Below are 24,893 nucleotides of genomic sequence, written 5' to 3'. Positions count from 1 at the left end.
ACTCGGGCACTAACAACAATTCTTCTCTAAACTGGATTAATGTGAATACGAGTCAAATAGGTCTACTCATCCTGATTTATAGGAGAAATCAGAGAACTCTGCAGACCCAACTATTTACTTGTGTGGTCATGCGCTGCAAAACGACGTTTTGGCCAACAATGGACCACATACGATGGTGGTCCCATAAGATTACTACCATATAGCATAGGTGTGTAGTAGGCTACACCATCTAGGTTTGTGTAAGTACACTCTATGCTGTTCGCACAATGATGACGTTGCCTAACAATGCATTTCTCAGAACATATCCCCATCATTAAGTGATGTATGACAGTTTCTTTTCCAGAACATCTGCATCGTGGCACTGCCTGATGGTGTAAAGCAAATTTCCTAATATTATGTATATTACATATACGACCAGGAAAAACTTGAATGACTAATTGGCCTAATAGTTCAGTGTCAGAAACACATAAAGTCAAAAGGTCTTGGTCTTAATCTTTTCACTTAAACCATCTGGACTCATGCCCACCACAAGCCATCTGACTTTAATAATGAAATATTGGCCTTCATTTCTAAGGTAGAAATATTAACTATAAGAATATTGAGTCTGAAGTTCACTACAGATGAGATGACTTTCTAATGAGTCTTCAAGACAGCAATACTGTTGTTTTGTTATGTTTTGTTCCATTATGTCTTAGAATTGGGGAAATAGAAATGGGGGGAAAACAGAATAAAGAGTTCAAGCAAAGCTTTTATCTGCAGGGCTGTTACACATAAAAGCAGCATTTCTGGAAAAGAAGGATTTCCATGAACAACTCAATTAATATACAGACTCACCGCACTTTTTAAAATGTCTTTTATTGGTTGTACATTTTCTTATGAGATCAACACACCATTTCTTTCAAGAACACCTTGCTCCTGAATACTTATGTTACTCGTCCTAGCTATGAAAGTCATAGCAAGCACTTGGACAGAAAGAGGTGGTTTTGCCATTATCACTGTCTTCTCTATCTTCAAATTGTTGTTTGAGTCAGTTCATAGATTGACACAACATTGAACACAACACACACGGTGTGAAGTTTTACATACACACGCACAAACGTCCGGAGACCAGTTACAGTGTCTGCAGCTTGTTCCTTCCTCCTCAGCAGCGGTATGAAACTGAAGAATATCCTGAGATAGGAAATCAAAGTGTAAGCTCCTCATCAACAGAGGAGTCCAAGTTTGATTTAATCTCCCAATTTCATTTTCCTTGTGAGGTGGTGAGAGGGGAGCCAGAGAGGTCACCATATGAACCATGTAACAACCACTCAGTTCAACATGTCAGCCATTTCCTTGGTCAAAAACACAGATTCAAAGAAATATTTCATAGCAATCAGAACCTTACTCTTCCTTTACCATGCTCTTAGATCAGAAAAGAGGAGAGAAATTACAAGTTATGCTTTTTACGAGAGACTCTGATTGGAAATTTCACCATAGAATGACCTATATAAGGCAAAATTACCCCCACCTTTGGCAATTATTATAATTCCTTGTTTATTTACTGATAGAGGCTAATCATCCAGGCTATTAAGTATGTTCCACCAATGGTATTTGCATGATAGGATGAATTTCTCAAGGATAAGGACCTAGGACAGGTGGCTTCTCCAAATGTTAAAAACAAAAATGACTTTTTTAAAGCCACATTATCCCTCAATTCAGTATATTTCTGGTCACTCTATTAAAACTTAACCTACATCAGCACCAATACTTGCATCTACCTCAAGTCCTGCACATTAGCTATTTCCTTGGTTTCAGAATTTTAGGATAACATCACCAATTACAATAAGCAGTAGTTCAAAAGAAAAACAATGCACACAACCTAGATAACAGGAAAGCTAGGCTAAAATGAAAATGCACTGAGGGCCACCAAAGCCAATACAGCAAAGACAACAAAAGGCACACCTCCCTACAAAACAGATATTTTTAAATACAATCCTGGACCTTGACTGAAGTTATCAATTGATATTCATAACTTTCCTTTCCCCATACAATGATGAAGAATGTTTTAGCCTTAAGAAAGCTGTCCCAGACATTTCCATATAGAAAATACAAAGTATATACCCCCAACTCGTTCTTTCCTTCTGCAACTCAAAAGCAAAAAGTTCCCAGGGCCACAACATAAATTTAACCTTCACCTCAAAGGCATGGAAACATTCCACCCACATCCTTCAGAGGTCTTTACTTTATGAACTTCTAATGAATTCCATACTCTACAGTTCAGGCTGCCTCATTCATAAAGAAAAAGCATCCCAATGGATGAAGAAGAGATGATTTCCACCAGGGAAAGCTAGCAGCACGCTATACAGAGATGAGGGAGTCAGTTGATGAGGCAATCCACAAAATGGTAGTCATTCTTCTATTACAAACTCTCCAGAGACAGTGTGGAAGATGCGTTTGGAAAGACAGGGGTGCACAACCTCTCCGATCTCCTTTCAGAATATTTCAGGTACCAGGAAAAGATAGCAGGGGCTCCTAAATAGCATGTGGAATTACTTCATTCTAGCATCAAGGGATTGTAAAGACGAGGTATGGTTCCACTTGCCCCAACAGCTGTCTTTACAACAAACATGGCTTAAAAACAAATTTGGGGTGCAGTCTAGGAAAACAATCAATCAGTCAGCCCTCCATATCCACAGATGCGGAACCCACCATAGGAAGGGCCGACTAAGGGACTTGAGCATCCACGGGGGTCCTGGAACCAATCCCCTGTGGATACTGAGGGATAACTGTACAAATAAAAAAAGGGCTATCATAAAATTCACACAACGTAAGAAAAAAAGTAGTTTTTTTTTCCTTACAAAGACCAGATTAATAAATGGAATCAGCATTTTCATCAATGAAACTCAAGCACAAAGGAAGCTGGGGAAACTCACCTATTTTACTAAAATTCTTGTAAAGTTCAATTTCATAGAGAAGTTGTATCTAGCATCTCATCAAGATTTTCACAAAATATATAGAAAAATGTTCATGTATTTAAATAAAGAATTTGAACTACATCCCTTTCTTTCAGTTTAAAATGACCCAATGCAATGATTCTGTACAGTAGGAAATATGCCCAACTTTGGAAGTTAATTACATAAAGAAAACACTTTTCCTCTAAAAATACCTGTTATTTTATTAAAACATCATTTCATCATCTCAGTTCATACAGAAAATCACTCCACTCAGAAAATAAATTTGTGACTAAAGAATAAATCAAACACAGGGGTAATATGGCAGATAAATTGTCTGAATTTTCTTAATCGCACCTCCTCGGGTGGCTTTTACACAGAGATTGGCCGAGAACTCCACAAATTGTTGACAAACGTAACTTTTTGACACATAAAGTGTTTTAAAATGGCTGCTGTGAAACCCCAGCTGTTGAATTTGGTTTAGTGGCAAACAAACCACTATCAGAATTCACCACAGACTCGTTATGTGTGTGTAGAAGGCACCTGATATCATTCAGCTGATGTCTAAGCATTCCCTTGTGTTCAGTTCATGACAGATACACCATCATAGTTTTCAGCTTCCAACTAACTGGTTCATCTTCCAGCTAGCTGGTTCAGCTGAACCAGCTTCCCGTCACCTTTCTCCACCTATAATCTTTGTAAAACCCAGCAGTGGTAACTCTGTTAGCTTGAGTCTCAGATCTACCCTTCTCTGTGCCAAAATTGTCCAAAGAGCTTTACTTTTTCCTACATGTCAATGAACAAAAATTATAACTCCTGCCTCTGCAAATGTAGAAATTTAGAAATTCCACTGCCCATCAAAAGCCCAGTCATGCCACTCCTCGTCACTGAAATCAGATTATTCTCAATCACTTTAGAAAAATAACCAATTTAAGGATCTATATTCATGGCCATCACGTAACAAATTTTGCATTTTCTTTCAAATGATTCATGCTTAAAAATTAAAATAAATGGCCCTCTCTTCTTGCCCTTCTGCCTCTAAGCCCTATTTTCCTGTCAATACAGCAAATGCCAGGGACTCACAGACATTGCTGGCTACAAAATTTCCCAGATTCTTGGCCTGCTTAGGGTCCTGAAGTTGTCATTTCATCCAAAGTTCCCAAGCCTTTAACAGCCACAGAGATTTCCAGTTAAAGAGAACAATATTGGTAGCCAAATATTCTGATTGGAGGTTGAGAGGGTTTCAGATGGACAAGGTTGACCTTCATCACACTCTCTTCCCTTTCCCTTCATAAGAGACCCCCAGGGACACCACTGAATATAGTCTGGAAACCACTTCTGTATCCTTGACTCTTACCTCCCCAAGTATTGAACATACGCGAGGACAGACAACTTGAGATCGGAAGAAAAGAAAAGAAAACAACTAATTCTTCCTCACAACTCACTGCTTCTGAAAATGCAAACTAGCTTTGAGTGTTGTTTTAAAATCAGAAATTCTAGCTCTTCTGGTGAAGACTCGTAGTGTATTTCTACAAACATTCACAGTTCTCTGCATTGTGGAAAAGTATGCTCATCAGATAAGCTTTGGTGTCCATCTTTCTTAAAAACATCTGCCACCATAACTAAAGATTAAGGGGCTCAACTCTGTACCCATTTTTCTTCACCCAGAAGGTAGCTGATGGATGGATTGTATATCTAATCATCTATCTTTTTTCTGGGTGCTATCAGTTTAAAATGGCGACTCTGAAGAATCAATCACACTAGAAGAAGGTGAGAAAATTTTCTGATATCCAAATCAATGCCACTCTCTGAATCCTCTTATGGTTCAGTATTTTTAAGGGAAAAAAATAATAAAGGTTTGGCTTTCTGATGGGTTTTCCCACAGAAGATCATCTCTATAGCAATACTGAAAACAAGTTAAGGACTATATCTGTCTGCCAGCTTCTTTTATCAGCTTGTTCCTCCATAGAGTGCCTAGTTCAGCACTGCTCCTTGCATTTATCTTTTCTCCCAGCCCCTAAACAGGATTTCACATCATCGTTCAGCCTTAAACTTCAAAAAGTCCAGTGACAATCCCCTAAGGCGGTGGTCTGACTTGCTTTGTTGAAATAGCTTGCAGACTCCAATACAAACGGTGGTAGTGACCAAATAATGCTAACTGCTCATTTCTGGCCACAACAGAATATTACTTAAGGGGAATAGATACCCAACCCAGCTGCTCTTCTTTAAAGGCCAAATGGAAGTTCTTATTATAAGGTCTTATATTTTGAATGAGGGTTTTGCTAAAAGTTCTCTTAGATATCCCTTACATTTTCAATATTTGGGAACAATAGAGTCCATTTAAGCAGACCGATGCAAAATTGTTGATTCTGAGTTTTGATATATGAGAAATGGTTGGATTAGTTTCTTTCCACAGAAATGTTAAGTCAGCCCAGGTCATCTGCTGTGACCAGCAGAAAAATAACACGGAAATGCAATCAAGAAAAACAGAAAAGACTGTGATGGCCTGGTCGAAGCCACAGACTCTAGGGATCACTTAGGAAGTTCTGTTTCCTACATTAAAACACCAGTAAGCGCCTAAACTTTCCCGTGTTTTCCCTGAACTCAATTTCCAAGTCACAGAAGCATTAGCCTCATTCCTCGAAAAGAGACCCTGAATCCCAGAAATGCAAACGTAACGGGGAAAACCCATGCATGTCAAGATTAACTGCCCACAAAGACATCTGTCCACATGGACAACTATAAGAAAAAAATACAATGCAAATCCCCCAAAACCTAATTGTAAACTCCCAAGAATAAAGGGCTCAACATCCTAGTTCAAATGACAACACAAATGATGTCAAGATACTGACAGTCCCAGGGAACTAGGCTGGATATTTTTAAATTCCATTAACACATGTTTGTGTTACGAGGTGATATTGGTTTCTTTTTTTAAAAAAATCCCTACAACAAAGTCCTTGACTTTGCTTTGTGTTTCTACGTAGGCCCAGTCCTTTCACCTCAGATAGGAAAGAGGCTTTTAGAGAAATTTTGCTTGACAAAGGAGTTTGGCTCGGGAACTGAAAAGATTAACCTCAACTTAAGTCTTGATTCCAAACAACTCCGTTAGGAAACCTGCGATGGTAGAATTATATTTGCATAGCTGTCAACAGTGACTCACTAAACCTCAGAAAAATGACATCTTCTTTGCAGACACCAGGAACAGGTGGTAAGTGATGTATTTGGTGGCAATGTGCTTCCCTCAGAAGGATAATTTCACTTTGAAGGCTCTGGAATTCAGGTTTTGTTTCCCTAGGTGAAGAGAAAACATACTTTTAGGTAAATTGCCAGATCAAATACTTAAATATGCTCTCCTAAAGAGTTTCCGAGTGTCATCTTAAGTGTAACTTATGTTTGCCTGATGATGCAGCAGGAAATAAAATGTTTCTGAATAATAAAGAGACTATAGCCTTAAGTAAGATGTGTTGTACTGTTCTGGAAGAAGAAAATGGAGACGGCTTAGGTAACAGGCAGACAGTTATTTGTACAGCAAAGAGGGTGCAAGTCCTGACAGAAGGCAAAGCAAATTATTTGGGTCCCATAGGGAAGGTAGAGCTTTCTTTAGAGGCTTTGGGGCCCAGAAATTCAACCACGGCTGGTAACCCAAGACAACCATATCACAAAAGAGGAATTTTGCATAGGCCCCTTAAAATAGAAATTTCCTGATGATTAAAAAAGGAGTTAAGATAAAGCAGCCTCCTCTCTCCAGGTCCAGGGACAGTACTCAAGGAGGAGGCCTAAGTCTCCCATCACAGTGAGAGCTCAGAGATCTAAATCCACCCGAGAACAAGTATTTTGACTCAAAACTATTCTTTCTTACTTTCTCAAAAGATGGCCAAATAGATGCGGTGGATGAACTGGAAGATTTTAAGAATTCTATCTGCCTTCTGCTTCTGAGGTAAGTATGGCCTCCCAAATTCTCAAATCCTAACACAGTCCAGGGAGAACGGAAACCAAATGATTAGTGCCTGGGTTCATGATTCTCCTTGCACGTAAATCACACTACAGAGAGAAACAAAATGCAAAGATAGGAGATAAGAATGCAGTAATGAATAAGAGAAGGGTGCCTTTTATTTCAAAGTTAAAGTACGTTATGTTGGTTATTGCATAGAAATAGAAAAAATAGGTACTAGATTTAACCTGAAGAAAATTGTCCCACTGGCTTCCAGAGCAAGGAATACTTACCTGGGGAAATTAAGAGGCAATTTTCAAGGGACTGAATGGTCCCCATTCTTTCCAAATTGATTTTCCTATGTCCATCTTCCTAATCTACCTCAACAGCAGTTGAGCTAAATACTTACAAATGGAAAAAGTCTACACACATAGTTAATCAATTGGAGTTTTGTATTTGATGGTCTCAGGACAGGTATTGGCAAACCATGGCCTGTGGGCCAAATCTGGTCCACTGTCTGATTTTGTAAATAAAGTTTTATTGGAACATGGCCACCATGCTCATTCATTTACGTATTGTTTATGGATGCTTTCATGTTACAACAGCAGACTTGTGTAGCTGCCACAGATACTATATGGAACACAAAGTGAAAAATGTTTACGATCTGGCCCTTTACAGAAAAAGTGTGCCAATCCCTGGTCTAGAATGTCACAGTCCACATTCTACAGAGCAGAGGTTATAGATCCTATGGGGTCTATAAACTGTACTCTACTCCCCACTCCCCTTCAACAAAAAATGTTTGCAAAACTATGTGTTCCATGTAAAATGTGCATTTTCCTAGGGAAAAGGTCCTAGCTTTCAACAGCTTCCCAAAGGAATCCAGATACCCCAATTAAAGCCAAAGAAAACTCAAGAGTATCCTGAGCTGCCAGCGCATTTAACAGTGCTAAACACACACACACAGAGACACACACACACACATACATATCCCTAGACAAGAGGAACATGGACCTTCTAGAATAAAATATCTTTTTTCTATTCTATCAGGTTCTGTAGCTTCCTCTTCCTAGATTTTACTCTGGCCTTTTTCATTTGAATATGTAAATTTTCAGGGATCCAATTGAAAATTGCACCTTGTACTTGCTAATTCAATAAAAAAGGAAGATTCCTTTAAGCCAGCAAATCTCCCTTTAAGTCATATATAGACATTAAGAAGGCAAAATCCCCAGCACAATAGAGGTTTAATTCATTTTACAAGATCTGACTACCAGCTCCAATGAATTTTATGAATATATGAATCCTACCTTCAAGGTCAGAGGGAGTTACATAGCCAAAAGAGCATTAGGGTTGGAAATCAGGAACTAGGCATCCTTTGCGCTTTCAGGCCAAAGATAAAGTGCTTTGTTAGACACCTTTGGGAGAAACAGAGTAGTTTCTCTGAGCAGAGCTGATGAAGCCCCTTGGTCAACAAAAGCATTTTTAGTGTTAAACTATGAAAACATTATCTCCTCTTTCCCTCTTCTGTGATTATATTCCAAAGATACTAAGTCAACTGCATTTGCAGAAACCAGGGAGTGCCAGCCTCCGCTAATGCTGAGGCTAATGAGTATTTCGCTTTCTAGATTATGACATCTGGCACTGCAGGACTGATGAAGAGCAAAGGAGGGTAGGACCTCAGTTAAGAAGCTAATCAACCAGAGGCAAGCAAAAACAATAATAACAATGATGAAACACAAAGTGTGAAGTAATATAGAGGATTAAGTGGCCAAGAATTCCATTTTGAGGGTCACCAACTGTAGACAGTGCAAACATCAGTACAACATATATCTATGGTCCCCAAACTGGGTGCTGAGACCTCCTGAGGTGCCACAGCAAACTCACAGGGGCACCATAAGATATTGTAAATTTTTGAGGGAAATATAGCAACATCTGGAGGACATCGTGAAACCTACTACTATTAAGTTGTTTGGGCCTAATTACTTAAATGGAACTATTAAGTATTTATTTTGGCCTAGGACACCATAAAAAAAATTAATAAGACAACCAATGGTGCCATGAACAGAGAAAGTTTAGGAATCTCTGGCAAATACATCTTTTTGTTAGGCTTGGAGGATATATAAGAACTCTAAAATACAAACAATTTTGAGCTATAGCCACATATACTCATTTTCAGGTGGCTTAACCAAGATAGAAGCTGCTTATTTAACCAATTCATTCTATGTCAGTGTGACCAAACCCAGTCTTTAAAATAACAGACTGTTCCTCCACATGAGGGCCTTCAATCATGGGTAATCGATGAGTGCCACCTGTGAAACTGAGGACTATCTGACCGATATTTTATCATCAACTACATACATCTATGTGGGTTTTTTCTCCTTTAAAGTCTCCATTTGGGGAGGTTCGACACTTATTCTAGGAGGGTTGACTGTGCTTAAAAACAAATGCACACTTTTTTGGGAAATCTACATTTGAAATTAGCTTCAGAGCCCATGACATGGTCTTTTAAAAAGACTCACTGATGGTAAAACTTCAGCTCCAAAGGACTATCTGACTTCTAGAAATTGTCAAGCACAACTTGGTGCTAAGTCTGACAAACAAGGCAAGCAAACCAAAGAGGGAAATACCTGGTAAGGATTTTTGCAAAAACAAACAAACAACTAAGGAGTAATTAGAAAATGATGGTTCTACATGTGACATGTATGGGGGAGGAAATGGATTCTGAAGCCTTTTCTGAAATAGAAGTGGCAAAAATATCTTACTAGCATTATTCATATAAATATATAGTCTTTCAAGGCAGCTACTCTGAAGGGCAATACTCATTGATATGTACATATATATATATATAGCAATTGTCTTAAAAGTCACTCACATTATCTTTTGGCACACCTTTGAAATCAACAACATATAGAAAGAGATGGATATTTTTATAAACAGAAAGACAATTTATAATATGGAAAATTATATGATAATAAATCAAATAGATTTGGAAAAAAGAGCATGATCTCTTTTGTAGAGATATACTGACTTTCTAATACATTGATAGGTATAGACAGGGCTAATATTCAGATGGTCCGTGCCAGTAGCACATTAAATATTTTGAGTATCATCCCTGGATATGGATATCTTTCTTTTCTCTCTCTCTCTCTCTCTCTCTCTTTCTCTCTCTCTCTCTCTATATATATATATACATACACACACACACACTCCCATATACATATATATATATATATATGTATGTATGTACAAGAGACTCCCAACTTACATCATCTTAAATATAACTTATGCATCTCTATATTTATTTTAAAATTAGTTGCTTAGAACTTATAATGCAGTTCTCAAAAAAAAAAGAAAATTTAGACCCAAGGCTATCAAGCCATTTAGCACATAAGATACCTAATCACCATGTAGTACATTGTTTCTATGGGGAAAAGGTATCCCAAATTTCAAATCAGTATTCCAGGAACATGTCTTCCCTGATAGTGACAAAGATGTCCCCATTGATGAGGACAGGGAATGAAGTGGGGGCTCTTGTTCCTGTCTATAGTCACTTGTTCCTCTCTGCAAATGTTCAAGAGAAGGTCATTTTAAATCAATCTCTCTTAGGAGGTACTAGACCAATGTTCTCAACCCTCCTGCACATCAGAATCACATGAGCAGCTTGTAAAAAATACCAATTCCCAGGCCTCACCCTGGACCGATTAAATTAGAGTCTCTGGGACCGCGGCATTGACGATGTTCACAAGCTCCCGATGATTCCAATGTGCACCAGGGTTGAGAACCACTGACTAACTCCTTCTCTACCTCAATATGATTGTTTTGCAAATTCAGGCCCTGGAGAGGCCTACACATGACAAACACACTTGGTTAAGAATATTTCAAAGTAGAAACCACACTGTACGACAGATATGAGTAACCCGACTCAGACCAGAAAGATGTTTTGCTCTACATACTTCACCAAAAGCTGCAATGGAATGACCTCGGATTTTTTTCTACTACTTTCCTCTCTCATAAGATGGATGAATCAACCAAGCAATACAGTTGTGATCTTTTCCTCTCGGTCTCAAAGAGAGAAACTTCCAAGATTTAGGAAGGTGAGTGGGAAAGTGAATGGCTATAATCCCTAGGATAATGCTCCTTTTCTGGCTGGAAAAAGATGAGGACAGAGGTAGCTTCAGAGCAAATGAAACTGACGTTTAATCAAATGGGTACGTCTTGGAACTGAATATGAAGAAGTGTACGGAAGGGCCATACTCACCCTGGGCAGCTGCTATGAGCTAGAGGTCAAGAACAAGGAGAAAATGCAAACAGAAAATGCACGATTGCACTTCAAAATCTAAAAGGAGAAGAAGGGGAGGATTCAAGGGAGCAATCTTTCCTCCATATTTGTGAACTTGAGGCAAGGAAAGAAACAGAGTGTGTTCTCGTCTTCTTTTTTTAATCAAAATCCTCTGCCCTTGTACTGCAGGAGTAGCCTTGTATTAACACAATGTCCAAAAGTAATATTTCCTGGTTATTATCGGTCTGTATTTTCCCTGTGGATCACTTTACTCCTTGATCTTCGAGGAACTGAGAGCCCCAATCAGAGAACCCATGGGCATATTTGGCCACGAGAAAGAGCTTCTGTGGCTTAGTCAACCTGCTGGGCATCCACAATGGAGCTAGCCTCCTCTGGTGAGGTAGCTACTGCACACTGCTGAAGAAAGATGTGGCCTTAATCCAGCCTGTGGAAATTTGGCAGTCTATTCCTAGGAAGTAATTCAACCCTCTCCCTTACCTCCTTACCTTATCAAAGAACTACTAATTGCCTTTAATTTTTTTCTATTGCAGCCCTTCCAGTAATAGTAGGGCTTCTTCACCAAACAAAAAAACAAAACCAAAAAAAAGCAGAGTATGTTGACTACAAAGGCAATCCTTGGGGCTTTTACATGGTAGGAGGGGCAAAAGCAGAAGGCACCAATTCTCTGTGTGGTTTGACATGATATTTCCCCGCGGGACTGACAAATGTCCTCGTTACTAAATATAGATGTTCACAGGAGCCACTTGGCAGAACTCGTGACTTACCAAATACACACACATGCACACACAGATAGAAAGATAAATGATATAAAATCACATCACGAATCACATTCCATTAATACTATACCACACATGTCAAGAGAACCAAATCTGTGACTCTTTGAGCTGTGATAAAAGTGATTTTGTTTTCCAAAGTTGGAGAAAGAGTATGACCAGGATATCTCGCCACGTCACCTAAAATATGTGGTTATTACCCAGGACTGAGCAGATGTTTGGGAACACGGCAGCAGCCACAACAGCTGGAACAGATATTTTACAAGAAGAGCTCCTTATTGATATTTTTATAACACTCTTAAAGATGCATATTAAATAATTTCTTCTGGACCACAGACACGATTGAACTTAAAAAATAAGAGCCCTATAAATATTGCCAACCCAACCTTGTCTTTTGTATCTCCCTCCTTGCATAAAATGGAATCTTTCCAACCAAGCGCTTAAACATAAGTATTAAAATAATCAGTGGGACAAACTACAAATCTACTTATAATTTCATCACTACTGTAGCACCTTTTTAGCAAGGCCAATGCAGTCATTTTGTAAAGAACAAGAGAAGTCTGAGAAGCTTAAGGACTCATATGACACACCATTAAATATTTAATCACCTTTTTAAGTCCTAAGCCTTTATGATATTTCATCCATCTAGACAGTTCATTCTATACTATGATTCCAAGGCCCCCTTTGGAGGGGAAAAAAAACTGGGGAGAAAAAACCTTCTGACAGGCGGGGTTAAATTATCTCAAAGATGAGTTTCTATTGGTGCTTTAGTGAACGTGCTTCACCCCATACACCCACCAATCCACAGGAGGGTCAACCGATTGAGTCCATTGTTTTTAGTCTCCAAGAATCAGTTTTACAAAAGATGCCACGTCTGTTGCTTTGGATTCGTGTAGGGTGAAAAATGGATGTTGCTAGGAAAGAAAAGAAAAATAGCTGGTATGAATATTTGTCACTGACAATATATGAGATTAGCAAATGAACAGATCTGTTTAGTAAACATATTAAGTTCCCCCAGCAGGGCTAAAGTGGACTCCTCCTACTCCTTCCCAAATCAAGTGCACACTTAGTGATGCAAACTTTTTAAAGGTATCTCAGTTGCCACTCCTCCCATTTTGATACGGGATTTCACTACAGAGTAACTATTGCTTTAAAAAATATATATGTAATTAGACTATATAAAGCCCATCTATGATAAAATATAAGGATTAGCAAAGACAGCCCAAAGCTCTGATTTACAAATAACCCTGCCCTCTATAAAGTAATTTTAGACTGAGTCAGTAGTACAGGCACCTCCGCCTTCCAAAAGTGTTAGGTCAATTCCCCTAAGGAGAACTTTCAGAAGGCTGAGAATGCTCTTCGCCTTAGGCCATTTCAGCTTATGAAAGGTTTCATAGGAATGCTCTACTTTTGGATAGCGGGGAACACCTGTAAAATAATTAGAAATGTCATATATTTATGCACATTCATTTCTCAGGAAATGGTGGTAGAATGAGAAACCAATTTTGTGGAACAGTAAATGGGCAAGGTATTGTTTGCCCTTGACATTGAAGACCTGGTTTGGACTGAAACAGTTAACAAAGCCATTTTCTAAGCCACATCTACAGCCACAAGTTATACTTATGTCTCTCTGGATCAAGAGTTGATCCATCTGGAAAATAATGTAGACTGCCAAACTCTAGGTATGTGTGGAGAAAATTCAACTCGGAGATTAAAGATTGAAAAGCAAAAAATGATCTCTATTCACGCAGCACAGATTAAGTAAACTACAAAAACATCAAGTCTAGCACTTGCCTGGGGGAATAGGGAAAAGGGAGGCCACATATTTCAAAACAATTCTGAAGGAAACGAAGCCATTTTCTCCACTCCAGAACAGTCCTCCTCGAATTGCTCAATTTTGTTAGAGTAAGTGCCCAGCTTTCACACTGGAACCTTACACCCCTAATTAGAAGGAGGTACATCAGCTCACGACCCACTGTTCTCACAGTGGAAATAGAATCAACCAAGCAACCAAAAAGGACAATTCGCTCAGGTGGAACATAGTGCCATGTACCCCCCAACACACAAACACCTACCACAGCTATCTTCCTGACTGTCTGGTGGTATTATTTCAGTGACTAGTTGAGCAGCTAAATATGAGCATTTTTGCATGGCAACACATAGATGACTCACTCTGTTTCCCCTGACTTTGGGATTTTAATTTACAACCTTCACGTAGTCTAGCTGTAGGTTTTCTAATTATATTTGTTTTAAACTTGACAGCAGAGGGCTGGATGAGTCAGCTCTGTGGGGAACTGAATGCCCACCTATGGAAGTTTTAGAAAACAATGCAAATGGGAAAGGAACAAAGAAATAAAACTCAAAAGAAGGTAGCTGGTCACTGTTAAGTATCATGATTCAGAAAATAGAAAAGAGGTTTTCTGCTTTTGCCCATCTGAAGGTACAGGCTGTGTGCTGGCTCAGAGCCTCACACCCACTGTATTAACTGAAGCTCTAGATGCCAGGTTCTTCAGCCTGAGCTCCGTGGACAAATAAATAACAGCATTACTTTTGATTACTAACCACTTACACAGCACACTTACCAAGCGCTTTACCATCATGCTTATTAGCTTTCCCACATCCTCTTGACATTTGGAGATCTTTTAATGTACTTAAAAGCTTTTACTATCAAAACAAGACACGTCAAACCTCAGATTGTCTCAGTGACTGCTTCCCATGCCTGCCAGCCCCGTCTGGCCTCTGGTGGCTATTAGCTCAATGGATGGAGCCTGAGTCTGTGAATGAATTCAATAACCTGATCTGAAGTCTTGGACAAAAAAAAAGAATCCTCAAGCATCTTTCAGTTTATTCTCAGGCAGGGAGAGCCAGAGGGCAAGGGGAGGGGAAAACAGGCAGGCATGTCAACATGGAAAGTGTGACTTGCCTTGTTGTGTGGGTTTTGAGGCTGTAAAAGGTTGGGAGGGAACCCAGTCCCTCCTATAAGCAACAGACTAAGAATAGCACGGACAGCAACCAGGAGAAGAGCAAATGAGGCACCATGGAACCACCCCGACTACAGTCTCAGGCTAGGTTTCTCAAAAGAGGAGCCAGGTACAAGAAGGGAGGACTTTACAACCGGATGTGCCTAGAGAACACATGGAGATCCTTGAACAGACTGCCAGAAGCATGGGGCAAGCTACAATCACCAATGGTCTCCATATGCCATGCACAACACCTCATCCTTCAAGACTACAGTTTTCTATGGGTTCAGTCATCCTTGCTTAACAGTGCGTTCACTGAAGTTCAATCTAGAACTTCCCAGGATATTTGGAGAACATAATTGCCACATTGGGCAATCACTTGAATCACCTGGTTATCATTTGTGGTGGTATTCATCTGGGAGAGGGGTTAATAAATGACAGTCCTGAAGCCAAACATAGCCCACTGCCTGTTTTTGAAATAAAGTTTTATTGGAACACCGCCACACCCATTGGCTTACATATTGAATATGGCTATTCTCATGCTAACACAACAGAGCCGAGTAGTTGTGACAGCCCACAAAGCCTAAAATACTTACTATCTAACCCTTCACAGAAAAAGTTGGCTGGTCCCTACTCTAGAGGAACAAATCCTACTAAGTCACGTTCCCCAGTAGAAGTTTGAGAGAATAAGCAAATGAGATGATCTTAAAGCATGTACACCTCTCAATCCAAGTTTGAGAGAAAAACACTTGGGATTTCTATAAGAGGTACATGTCTAGTTTGGGGCCTTAATTATACTGTCCTTCACCTGAAAAGAGGATTTTTTTTTCCTTTCTTCCTCTTCACCAACTCCTACAATCTAAACAACAGCCTCTCAGTATGTTTTCCCAATGCTGAAGTCAAAGAGTTTGGACTCAGATTTTCCATTTAAAAACCTCAATTGCACAGGAAGGCAGGGAGTAGTTATGGGCCTTAAAAGGCAAGTCCATTTCCAGTACCACAAAGACTAATGCCATAAAAAGGTCCCAAGCGACCTTACAACATTAATGCGTAGGCCATAAAAGACTGCAGTGTTAGAATATATGGGAAGGGTAGAATTCAACACCAGCTGCCAATGTGTATTAAGCTATAACTTAGCATTTTTTCTCAAGTGTGTTCCAGTGAAACCTCTGATAACAGGTCACTTGGAAGGAAAAAAAAGTTCTACATTTCAAATAGCCAAAGATATAGCAAAACGCTCTTCTTTTATCTGGAAATACTGACAAATAAGGCAACTTTAAAATAGGAGTACAGGTGCCATAGGAACCCACAAGAATCATTCTATGTCTATTGCACTTTATATGAAATTAATTTCAAAATGCTCTGGGGGTTGCATAAGCATACCATAAAAGGGTAGCCAGGACTGAAAAGGCCCCTGACTGGCTATTAAAAACATAATCAGGGTGGAAATATTCAACCCAAACATGTTAAGACTTCCTCAAGCATTACTCATCTTCTTTTCTCCCTCAACTGTGGGTCTTAGTTGAATAAAGCCAACAGAATGCTGAGTCCCCAAGGCTGCCTTTTTTAAGGGAACAATGGAGGCCCAAGGAGACTGCCTTGTCTCTTCTCAAACTCTTCCCAGCATCCTTTTATGGTCATCCAACTGGAGAATGGTTCAGACTCAAGTCAAAGCTTAACCAACAGAAGTGAAAATCCATTTGACTGGTTGTGACTATCACCAATCGCCTGGATCAGCTTTCTGTAAATCCCTGGCTTGACATCTCCAAGCTATAGTTTTTCTTCTTTTTTTTTCCAGCTTTATTCAGATATAATTGACATTTAACATTGTGTAAGTTTAAGTGTACAACGTGATGATTTGATACTTATATATTACAAAATGATTACCACAATAAGGTTAGTTAAGACATCCATCACCTCACATAATTACCCTTCTTGTATGTGTGGTGGGAACTTTTACAAAGATCTACTCTCCTAGCAACTTTTAAGTATACAATACAATATCACCATACTGTACATTACATCCCCAGAACTTCAGCATCTTATAACTGGAAGTTTGTACCCTTTGACCACCTTGACACATTTCCCCCACTCTCCCCACCTCTGGCAACCACCAATCCACTCTCTGTTTCTATGAGTTCAATTTTTTAGATTCCACATATAAGTGAAATCATACAGTATTTGTTTTTGTCTGTTTAACTTATTTCACTCAGCATAATACTTTCAAGATTCATCCATGTTGTTGCAAATAGCAGGATTCCCTTCTTTTTTACAGCTGAATAATAGTCCACTATATATATATATATATATATATATATATATATATATATATGCCACATTTTCTTTACCCATTCATCCATCAACAGACACTTAGGTTGTTTCCATGTCTTGGCTATTGTAAATAATGCTATAATGAACATGGGGTGCAGATATCTCTTCAAGATAGTGATTCCATTTCCTTCAAATACATAGCCAGAAGTGGAATTGCTAGATCATAACATAGTTCTATTTTTAATTTTTTGAGGAACCTCCATACTATTTTCTATACTGGCCGTACCAATTTACATTCCCACCAACAGTGAACAAGGGTTCCCTTTTCTCCACATCATCACCAGCATCTGGTGATGCTATCTATCTCCTATCTTTTTGATAATAGCCATTCTAACAGGTGTGAGGTGATATCTCATTGTGGTTTTGATTTGTATTTCTCTGATGATTAGTGATGGTGAGAACTTTTTCATGTACTTGTTGGCAAAAATCAACAAGTGGGACTAATCAAACTAAATCAAAAAGCTTCTGCACAGCAAAAGAAACAATCAACAAAATGAAATGGCAACCTATGGAATGGGAGAAAATATGTGCAAACCACATGGGGTTAATATCCAAAATATATAAAGAACTCATATATTACAATAACAAAAAAAATAATAATAATCCAATTTAAAAATGGGCAAAGGACCTGAATAGACATTTTTCCAAGGAAGACATACAAATGACCAACAAGCTATACTTTTTCCGTGTCAGAGCCACCTTGCTACACCATTGAAGAGATATCAGGAACCTGTACTTCTATCACCTGCCCTGAGTTGGTCCTGAAGACTGGGCACTGCTTGTGGGTGGGATAGGATAGGTACAAGCATTTAACGCCTGCTGAATAACTGTACTCCAGGAAGAAATAGTGTCCATGTTCGCTCCTGTCTCTTTTGAAATTGTGCATGAACAGAACTTTTCCTTCCCGAGCTAAAATTAAAACCTTAATCATTGAAACAAATCTAGAGAGGGGTTAACACAAATTAGTAAATAGTCTGAATTTTATAATATTTCAAAAACAATGTGTTTCTCCTGCTTTCAACATGTACTTAGGTAAGGATTGCAAGGTTTAGGTCCCTGCCATCTATATTACAGAATTGTTCATAATTAGCTTAGAATTGTAGTTACCACAATTTAAGAGAAACTATTTTAAAACAACAACTCTGAGGTCTTATTTTCACTCTTTTTTCATAGATAGTGCAAATGATAAACTGTGAATGCTGAGATAGTATGATTCAATTTAATAAGGCTTTGTCTTACTTTTTTCCACTAAAGTGAAAACCAGAAGGAGAAAACGAAGTGATTCTTTTCCTCCGTAAACACTCACCAAAAAGAGTCATTCCAATTAATCTTAAATATTTTATCAAAAATTGATCAGTCACATAGCACTTAAGTTTCTCTCAATATTTAAATCCTTTAAATCATGCTTTCCTTCACTTTATATTAATTGGTGATTCCTATTATCTTTAAAATTTGAAAATATAAATTGTATATATAATTTTATCTATATAATGACAAGTTTATCATCACATAAAAAATTGCTAAGACTAGTGATACGCCCAGGTTATGCTAAAGAAAGATGTTGGACAAATGAAGGTCTCAGCTCTTTTTTTCTTGAGTTCAATTCCAGTTGCCAATGTCTCAATGAATCATTTCTTCCAATATGGTTGTTTTATCATAATTTAGGTCTCAATCACTTTTCCTGTACTAGCTGTTCTTTTGGACACGTTTACACTGCTAACAATACTTACCATAAGCTCTGGATATGTTGGCCGTTCTTTGGAATTCTTCTTCAAGCTTAAAGAAAAAAATTGATCACATTAAAATCTGGAAACCATCTATATTTTCACTAGACTAGGATTTCAGAATCTGTAGAATACTAAACATGTATTAAAAACATAAATCTCCTGACTTTCCTCTTCTGTTACACTTACAGATTGTGTTTTAAATCACTCTGGGTGTACCTTAATGGGAAGAATGGGGGGTGTGTGTTTACTTTCCTTCTGATACTCTGCTAATGACATATAAACAGGCTTTTCTGATCTACAGTCACTATATTTCAAAATACATATCTACTTTCCTTCAAAACAGCTTTTACTCCACCCCCCAATGGCAAAGAAACTGGCAGGTGCTTCTTATACTAAATTTGATATCTCTTCACTATCTCCCTGGTTCTCCTTGCTTCCGGCTCCCCTGAATGTATAATTTGCTTTTATGTATTCCTAACCAAAGCTGACTGAGATAGAAGCAACAAACCCATAAAATGGCTAAGGTAACGCTACTTGTTTACGATCTCTTGGCTGATGAAAGAGAAAGCACACTCAGCCAGTGACTTAGCAATCATTCTTCTGAGAAATATTTTGTGGCCATGCACTACCGTCAAGTGGCTCCCTGTAGGCACAAACATTTTAATAACATTTGATACCGGAGGCAACAGTAATAAAACCACGATATGAAGAGACCAACCCCTCCCACTATCCTCAGCCCACCCCTGTATTCACCCACGGCCTTAAAATGGAAAAAAGAAAAGAAGCGGTTTATTTGGAGTTGGAATCCCAGGTTGCAGAATGGAGCAAAGGATGATTTCAAAAACGATGATTTGAAAGGCAACCTACAGACTCCTCTGCCAATTGGACCACAAAATCATACATGAATGGAGAGGAACTTTGCCTGGTGTTAAGGAACCAAAATGTGGCTGATTATTAGGTTGCTGAGATTTGTGCTAATGGATCATTTTGAGCAAATGAGACCTAGTACGTGTGACGTGAGCTCTGCTCCACCCATACAGGCTAATAATGATGAGGGGGGCGAGGTACAGAACCAGAAGAGAGTGAAGTAGTTGAGGCGCTTTAAGAAACTGGTTTAAAACAAAACGAAATGGAAAACAAAAAAGAGAGGAAGCTTTAGAATCAAAACAACTTAAAGCAGCCTACCAGATTATTCCAGGCAATGCTGCGGGCAGAAGCCAGGGAACCTGAGACAGGGTACAGGTAGATGTGAGGAGAGAAGTTTCAACTTGGAACTGAGGGCAGATCTAGGGCCTAGTGACCTCAGTGACCAGACAACCTATGAGAGAAAGTTTAATCTCAACTGAGGATAAAAATAAGAGCGAATTAGAAGGAGGAATTATCAACTGTCAGAGTCAGATTGATATGGGAGGGTGTGCCTGAGTGAAATGAATGACACTTGGAACTCCCCCTTATGACTGTGTGTACCTATACCCTGAGATTTTCTAGGGCTCCATTGGCGAATCTCAACTGCAGAGGATTTTGCCCTCCAGGGGATATTGGGCAATGTCTAGAGGCATTTTCGGTTGACACAAATGGTTGTAGGGGGGGTGACACTGGTACCTAATAGGTAGAGGCCAGGGATGTTGCTAAACATCCTACAAAGTTCCCCACAACAAAGAATGATCCAGTCCAAAATGTCATTAGTGCTGAGGGTGAGAAACCCTCAGCAATGTGTACTAGGGCATTCCTCCTTGCTGCTACCGCCTATCCCCTTCTCTGAGATGAAATTCACTTAGAAGCATCTTCAGCTGATTCATCTGTCATTTGGGCACATTCTCGCCACTGCTGCCCCTCCCTATGCCCGCTCCAGGAAGCAAAAGGTTTTTTTTCCTAAGTTCAAGAGCTAGTTCACCTAGAATGAAACACAGCAGACATGTGATCCCAGGAGCTTTGCTGACTTGCACATAGACCCTAGTAAAAAAACAAACAGGCTAATGTACAAAAGCCTTGAATTTCCAGCTATTGTTCAAACCAAATCAAAAACCAGCAAGTCTTCTCTATAATCTGAACAATTCAATGTGCTCAAGTCAATACTGAAAAGCACAAATGCAACATTAAATCCACACTCGATATTCAAGTGCTTGATTTCAGGTGTCTCTATTTAGGTGGAACGTTAGTCAGTCATCAGACCCTAACTCTGTATTGACTCTGAAATATTCTCCTTGAGGACCACGACCCACCTTTCCATGACCAGCTTTCATTGGTCAACAACGGAAGCAAAGGAATGAGAGTTAGGAAGAAAAGCTTGTTTCTCTAATGTTAAAACAGTGGCCTCTTTTACTAACCAGAGATCTTTGTGATATTGTTGGTTTTTGATCTTCTATTTAGTCGATAACAAAATAAGACTCTTCTTACCAGGTAGAAGAACTTAAATACTTCCATTTTTTGAGGAAAGGTCCTCAAAGTTAGGATGTCTTATCTTTTCCCTTGTGGAACAGTTTATGAAAATTTCTCCAGAACTATTTTTTAATCTATTTAAAGAAAATGTGGGGAAAGTACCCCATCTTGATGCATCGAAAGCGTTAAGGATTCCTGGAATCTCAGAGATGGCTGGCCAAGAGGCGATTTCTTGACTTATGGCCCCTGATTAGAAAACTCAAAATTTACCACAAGCACTACTGCAGAGTATTGATGGAAAATACTTACACAGCAAACCAAGGCTGTTTATCAAATTAATATAGCTGATAACCCATTCTCTCCATCTTTTAAATCAAGAACACTTCAAAACATGGGCTAAGAATAGCAAAATACTCAGGATAAGGTTAGGGGAAAAGGCAAATTTTCCATGTTTAATAGGAAGTGCTTGAAATTCAGTATAAAATAACAACTGTGCAGTTCAAAGCTACACCAATTTCTCTTTGGATTTGAGTCAGACTTTTGAATTTTCAAGTGGCTTGTCATTTTCAAGTGTGCAATTAGCTAACTGCCATAATTCCTCTTCCAAATGCCACAACACACGCTCCTGACCGTAGCTGACACTAAAACCCAGCTTCATGCTGTCTTGAGAATTGCTAACTTGAAGCTTGTGCTGACCAGAGGATTTCTGCCTATTTGAATTCTCCCTGATCATTTCCAAGAAGGGCTATTTGGTGCATCCACAGAATAAAAACACATTTGCGCCTCTCAAGCCATACATTTGTCATAAGCTAAATAAATACCCAGTGACTCTTTTTACTGTCCTTCCTGAACAAGCTGGGAACTATATTTGATTGTCTCCATTTTATACTAGTTCCTCTGAGTCAGACAGTATCAATGTCTGGGTGGGCCTCCAACACACTCCAACATGCCATCAGGCTGGTCAGCTGGGCACTGAGCCTCTTAAATAGGCCTAAAGGAAAAGCAAAAAGGAAGTCGAGCTGTTTTGGCACCCAGCAGTTGGTTTCCAGCAACTTCCTTCAGTCCCCAAGCCTGTGAACCTATAGGAAGAGGTTAGGGTGAAAAATGTAAGCCTGTTAAGATTCCATTTTTTTGAGAAACTCATTTGTTAACCCTTCTGCAGGCCTGGAATGTAAGGCTTTTCTGTCCAACTTCTCTATTAGGAATCCCAAAGCAAGACCTACATGGTCAGCATCATCTACTCCAGGAACTCTCTGAAATCCCTATGATAATAAGAAAGCCACGGGTACGGGAAGAAGCAAATGTCATTTGTTAGTCCTATTTCAAAATAAGTACAGAAAGGAAGGGTTTGTAAGAAATCACTGGGTTTTTTCCTTCAAGTTCATAAGAAATAAATGCCTTAACTTTCTTCCCCGCCACTCCCTCACCCTGAGGATAACGTTTTTCTCATTTACTGCAAAAGAAAAGACAGCAGCTGGACCTCTGGGCTCTAGATCTGACCTTGGGTATGATGGCGATAGCCCGTAAGTGCTCTCTACTCCACCCCACAAACCACGATTTACTGTCAACAGACAAGCAGCGATCAGAGGAGAGTGGGCACCAAGCTGATTCCCTGGATGAAGGTGTACAGTGTGCAGCAGCACTGCGATGTCATCAAATGCTTCGGTAGGATGCATCCCACGAAACATGGAGAATGTACCCTTTTTCTTCTAGTTCTACATTTAGCCCAAAGGAGTAGTAGGACATAAAAACATAGATGTATCTATCTCGAAATTTGAGATTAAATTTTTCACTTTCCAAATCGACAGTCCCCTTTCCCAACTTACCACAAAGAGTTGGGACTTTTTGAGAAGTCTTGAAGGATCATAGCCTGACCATGTCATAAAAATACAAAAAAAAACAAACATTGGAGGTCACTCAAAAAAGGGTCCTTTTATGAAAATTGGTCTCAAAAATATAGCTTTATACTTAGGAAAATGGAGAAACAACTATAAAAGGGAGTTATACTCATAGGCTATATCCTTCTCTTCATCAAGAGATAGAAGAAGTGTTCTTTAAGTAATAATCATTTTTCCACTCTTTCCACCCAGCTCCAGATCAAACTTAAAGCTGGCAGTAAAAACACAAGTGAAGTAACTAGACTGCGAATGGGGGCAGGTCTGTATCTGTACACTAATACATATGAAAAATAAAGTTGCTTCCATAAAGATCTAAGCCATTCATAAAATCTAAAAAAAAATCAGCACCATTTCTTGACAACTTTTTTTCTAGACAACTTTTCCAACTCAGTTGACTTCAAAATAATGTTCATACTATGGAGTTTTAAAGAAAATATATTGGTGGTTTATGGTAGGCAAAAAACTATTGACTTCGCATCTGAAATAGGAGAGCCCATACTCTTAAAAAACCCATCTGAGGATAAGTAAGAATGCTCATAAAATTCAGAATTAATGCTCCCCTCCTATTTCCCAATTCTCATACCAACAAAAATGACTCACTACTTTACACAATTGATATTCTTAAGTATCAGATTCTACAGGAGCTACAACACTGAAAGTCTGAAGAAAAATTTATTCTTTAGCAACTTAAAGTGATTTGAGTTTTGTTTCTATTATTATTATTTTTTTTAGTAAACCCCATAAGCAAACCAGTCTGGCTGACTTGAATGCAAATGAAATGATACAGAATTAACAGAATTAACCAAACCAATGGTTCCAGAAAAGCTGGAAAATGTCTATGGCTCAAAGTTTTTCAATTAATAAACTATAGTAGCTGGGACTAAAACTGAGAGAAAACAAGAGGGAAATGAAGACCGTAGGGGCAGCCATGAAGAGACTAGGAGTATTCTGGGGGCGAGGGTAGGCATGGAGTGGTCGCTATAAAATAGCAAGAATACAAGTATCTGGAATGTCCATATATGTATGCGTACATTAAAATTAGAAAGCATTTATTTTTCAAGGTTTTCATTCTTTAAAAATCTATAAAAAGCTTTAATGCCCTGGTTCTTTAGGGGAAAGTCTACGTAAGAGAAAAATATACTTTGGTGAAAGCAAAATAAAGTAATTAAACGATTTTTTAAATAAATGATAGAAGAAAAGCAGCTTTTGAACAGGAAGTAGTTATAGCAGGTCCACAGATTACAGGTCTAAATTAGGGGTTCTCACTCCAGCTCTACAGTAGAATGGTTTGAAAACATTTGAAAAATACTGATATTCAGGACCCTCCCCAGACCAATTAAATCAGAGTCTCCGAGGGTGAGGCCCAGGCAACAGTGTATTTGAAAGCTCTCTTGAGTTTTATAAAGGAGCAGACAGAGTGAGAACTATTGGATTAAACTAGTGGCTCCCAACAGGTGGCCCAGCTTTCTCAAACTCTGCACACCAGCCTTGTTCTTACCAAAGTTTTCTGAAGTATCCAGCCTCTCGGGAAAAGGGGACAGGTAGGAGAGAGAGCTTATAGGGAGGAGCGTTTGAAAAGACTTCCTAGATAAGATCCTTCTCCATTACCACCCCCTCTTGAGAACTACTGGGCTGAACTATCCAAGGTGACTCATCCCTTTTCCTAT

At 38.9% G+C, this 24,893-nt stretch overlaps 1 protein-coding gene across 3 annotated transcripts in view; it reads right to left on the bottom strand.

Moving 5' to 3' along the window:
* Positions 1–841: 841 nt before the first annotated feature.
* Positions 842–24,893, bottom strand: part of MAP2K6 (mitogen-activated protein kinase kinase 6) — a 117,372-nt gene continuing 93,320 nt past the window's right edge. Inside the window, exons 11-13 of one of the 3 annotated variants that reach the window (XM_058561447.1) lie at positions 18,953–18,998; positions 12,730–12,845; positions 842–6,221 (exon numbers count right to left, since the gene is read on the bottom strand). In XM_058561447.1, coding sequence (XP_058417430.1) covers positions 12,768–12,845; positions 18,953–18,998 — 124 coding nt within the window. In that variant the 3' untranslated portion in view covers positions 842–6,221; positions 12,730–12,767. Of the gene's footprint in view, positions 6,222–12,513; positions 12,846–18,952; positions 18,999–24,893 lie in introns of those variants that run through there. The other 2 variants (XM_058561449.1, XM_058561448.1) reach the window with 2 other exon arrangements.

The sequence above is a fragment of the Diceros bicornis genome, chromosome 18 (assembly GCF_020826845.1).
Source record: "Diceros bicornis minor isolate mBicDic1 chromosome 18, mDicBic1.mat.cur, whole genome shotgun sequence".
Lineage (NCBI taxonomy): Eukaryota > Metazoa > Chordata > Mammalia > Perissodactyla > Rhinocerotidae > Diceros > Diceros bicornis.
The sequence above is the reverse complement of the archived record's forward strand: the minus strand, read 5'-3'. Positions and strand labels throughout refer to the sequence as shown.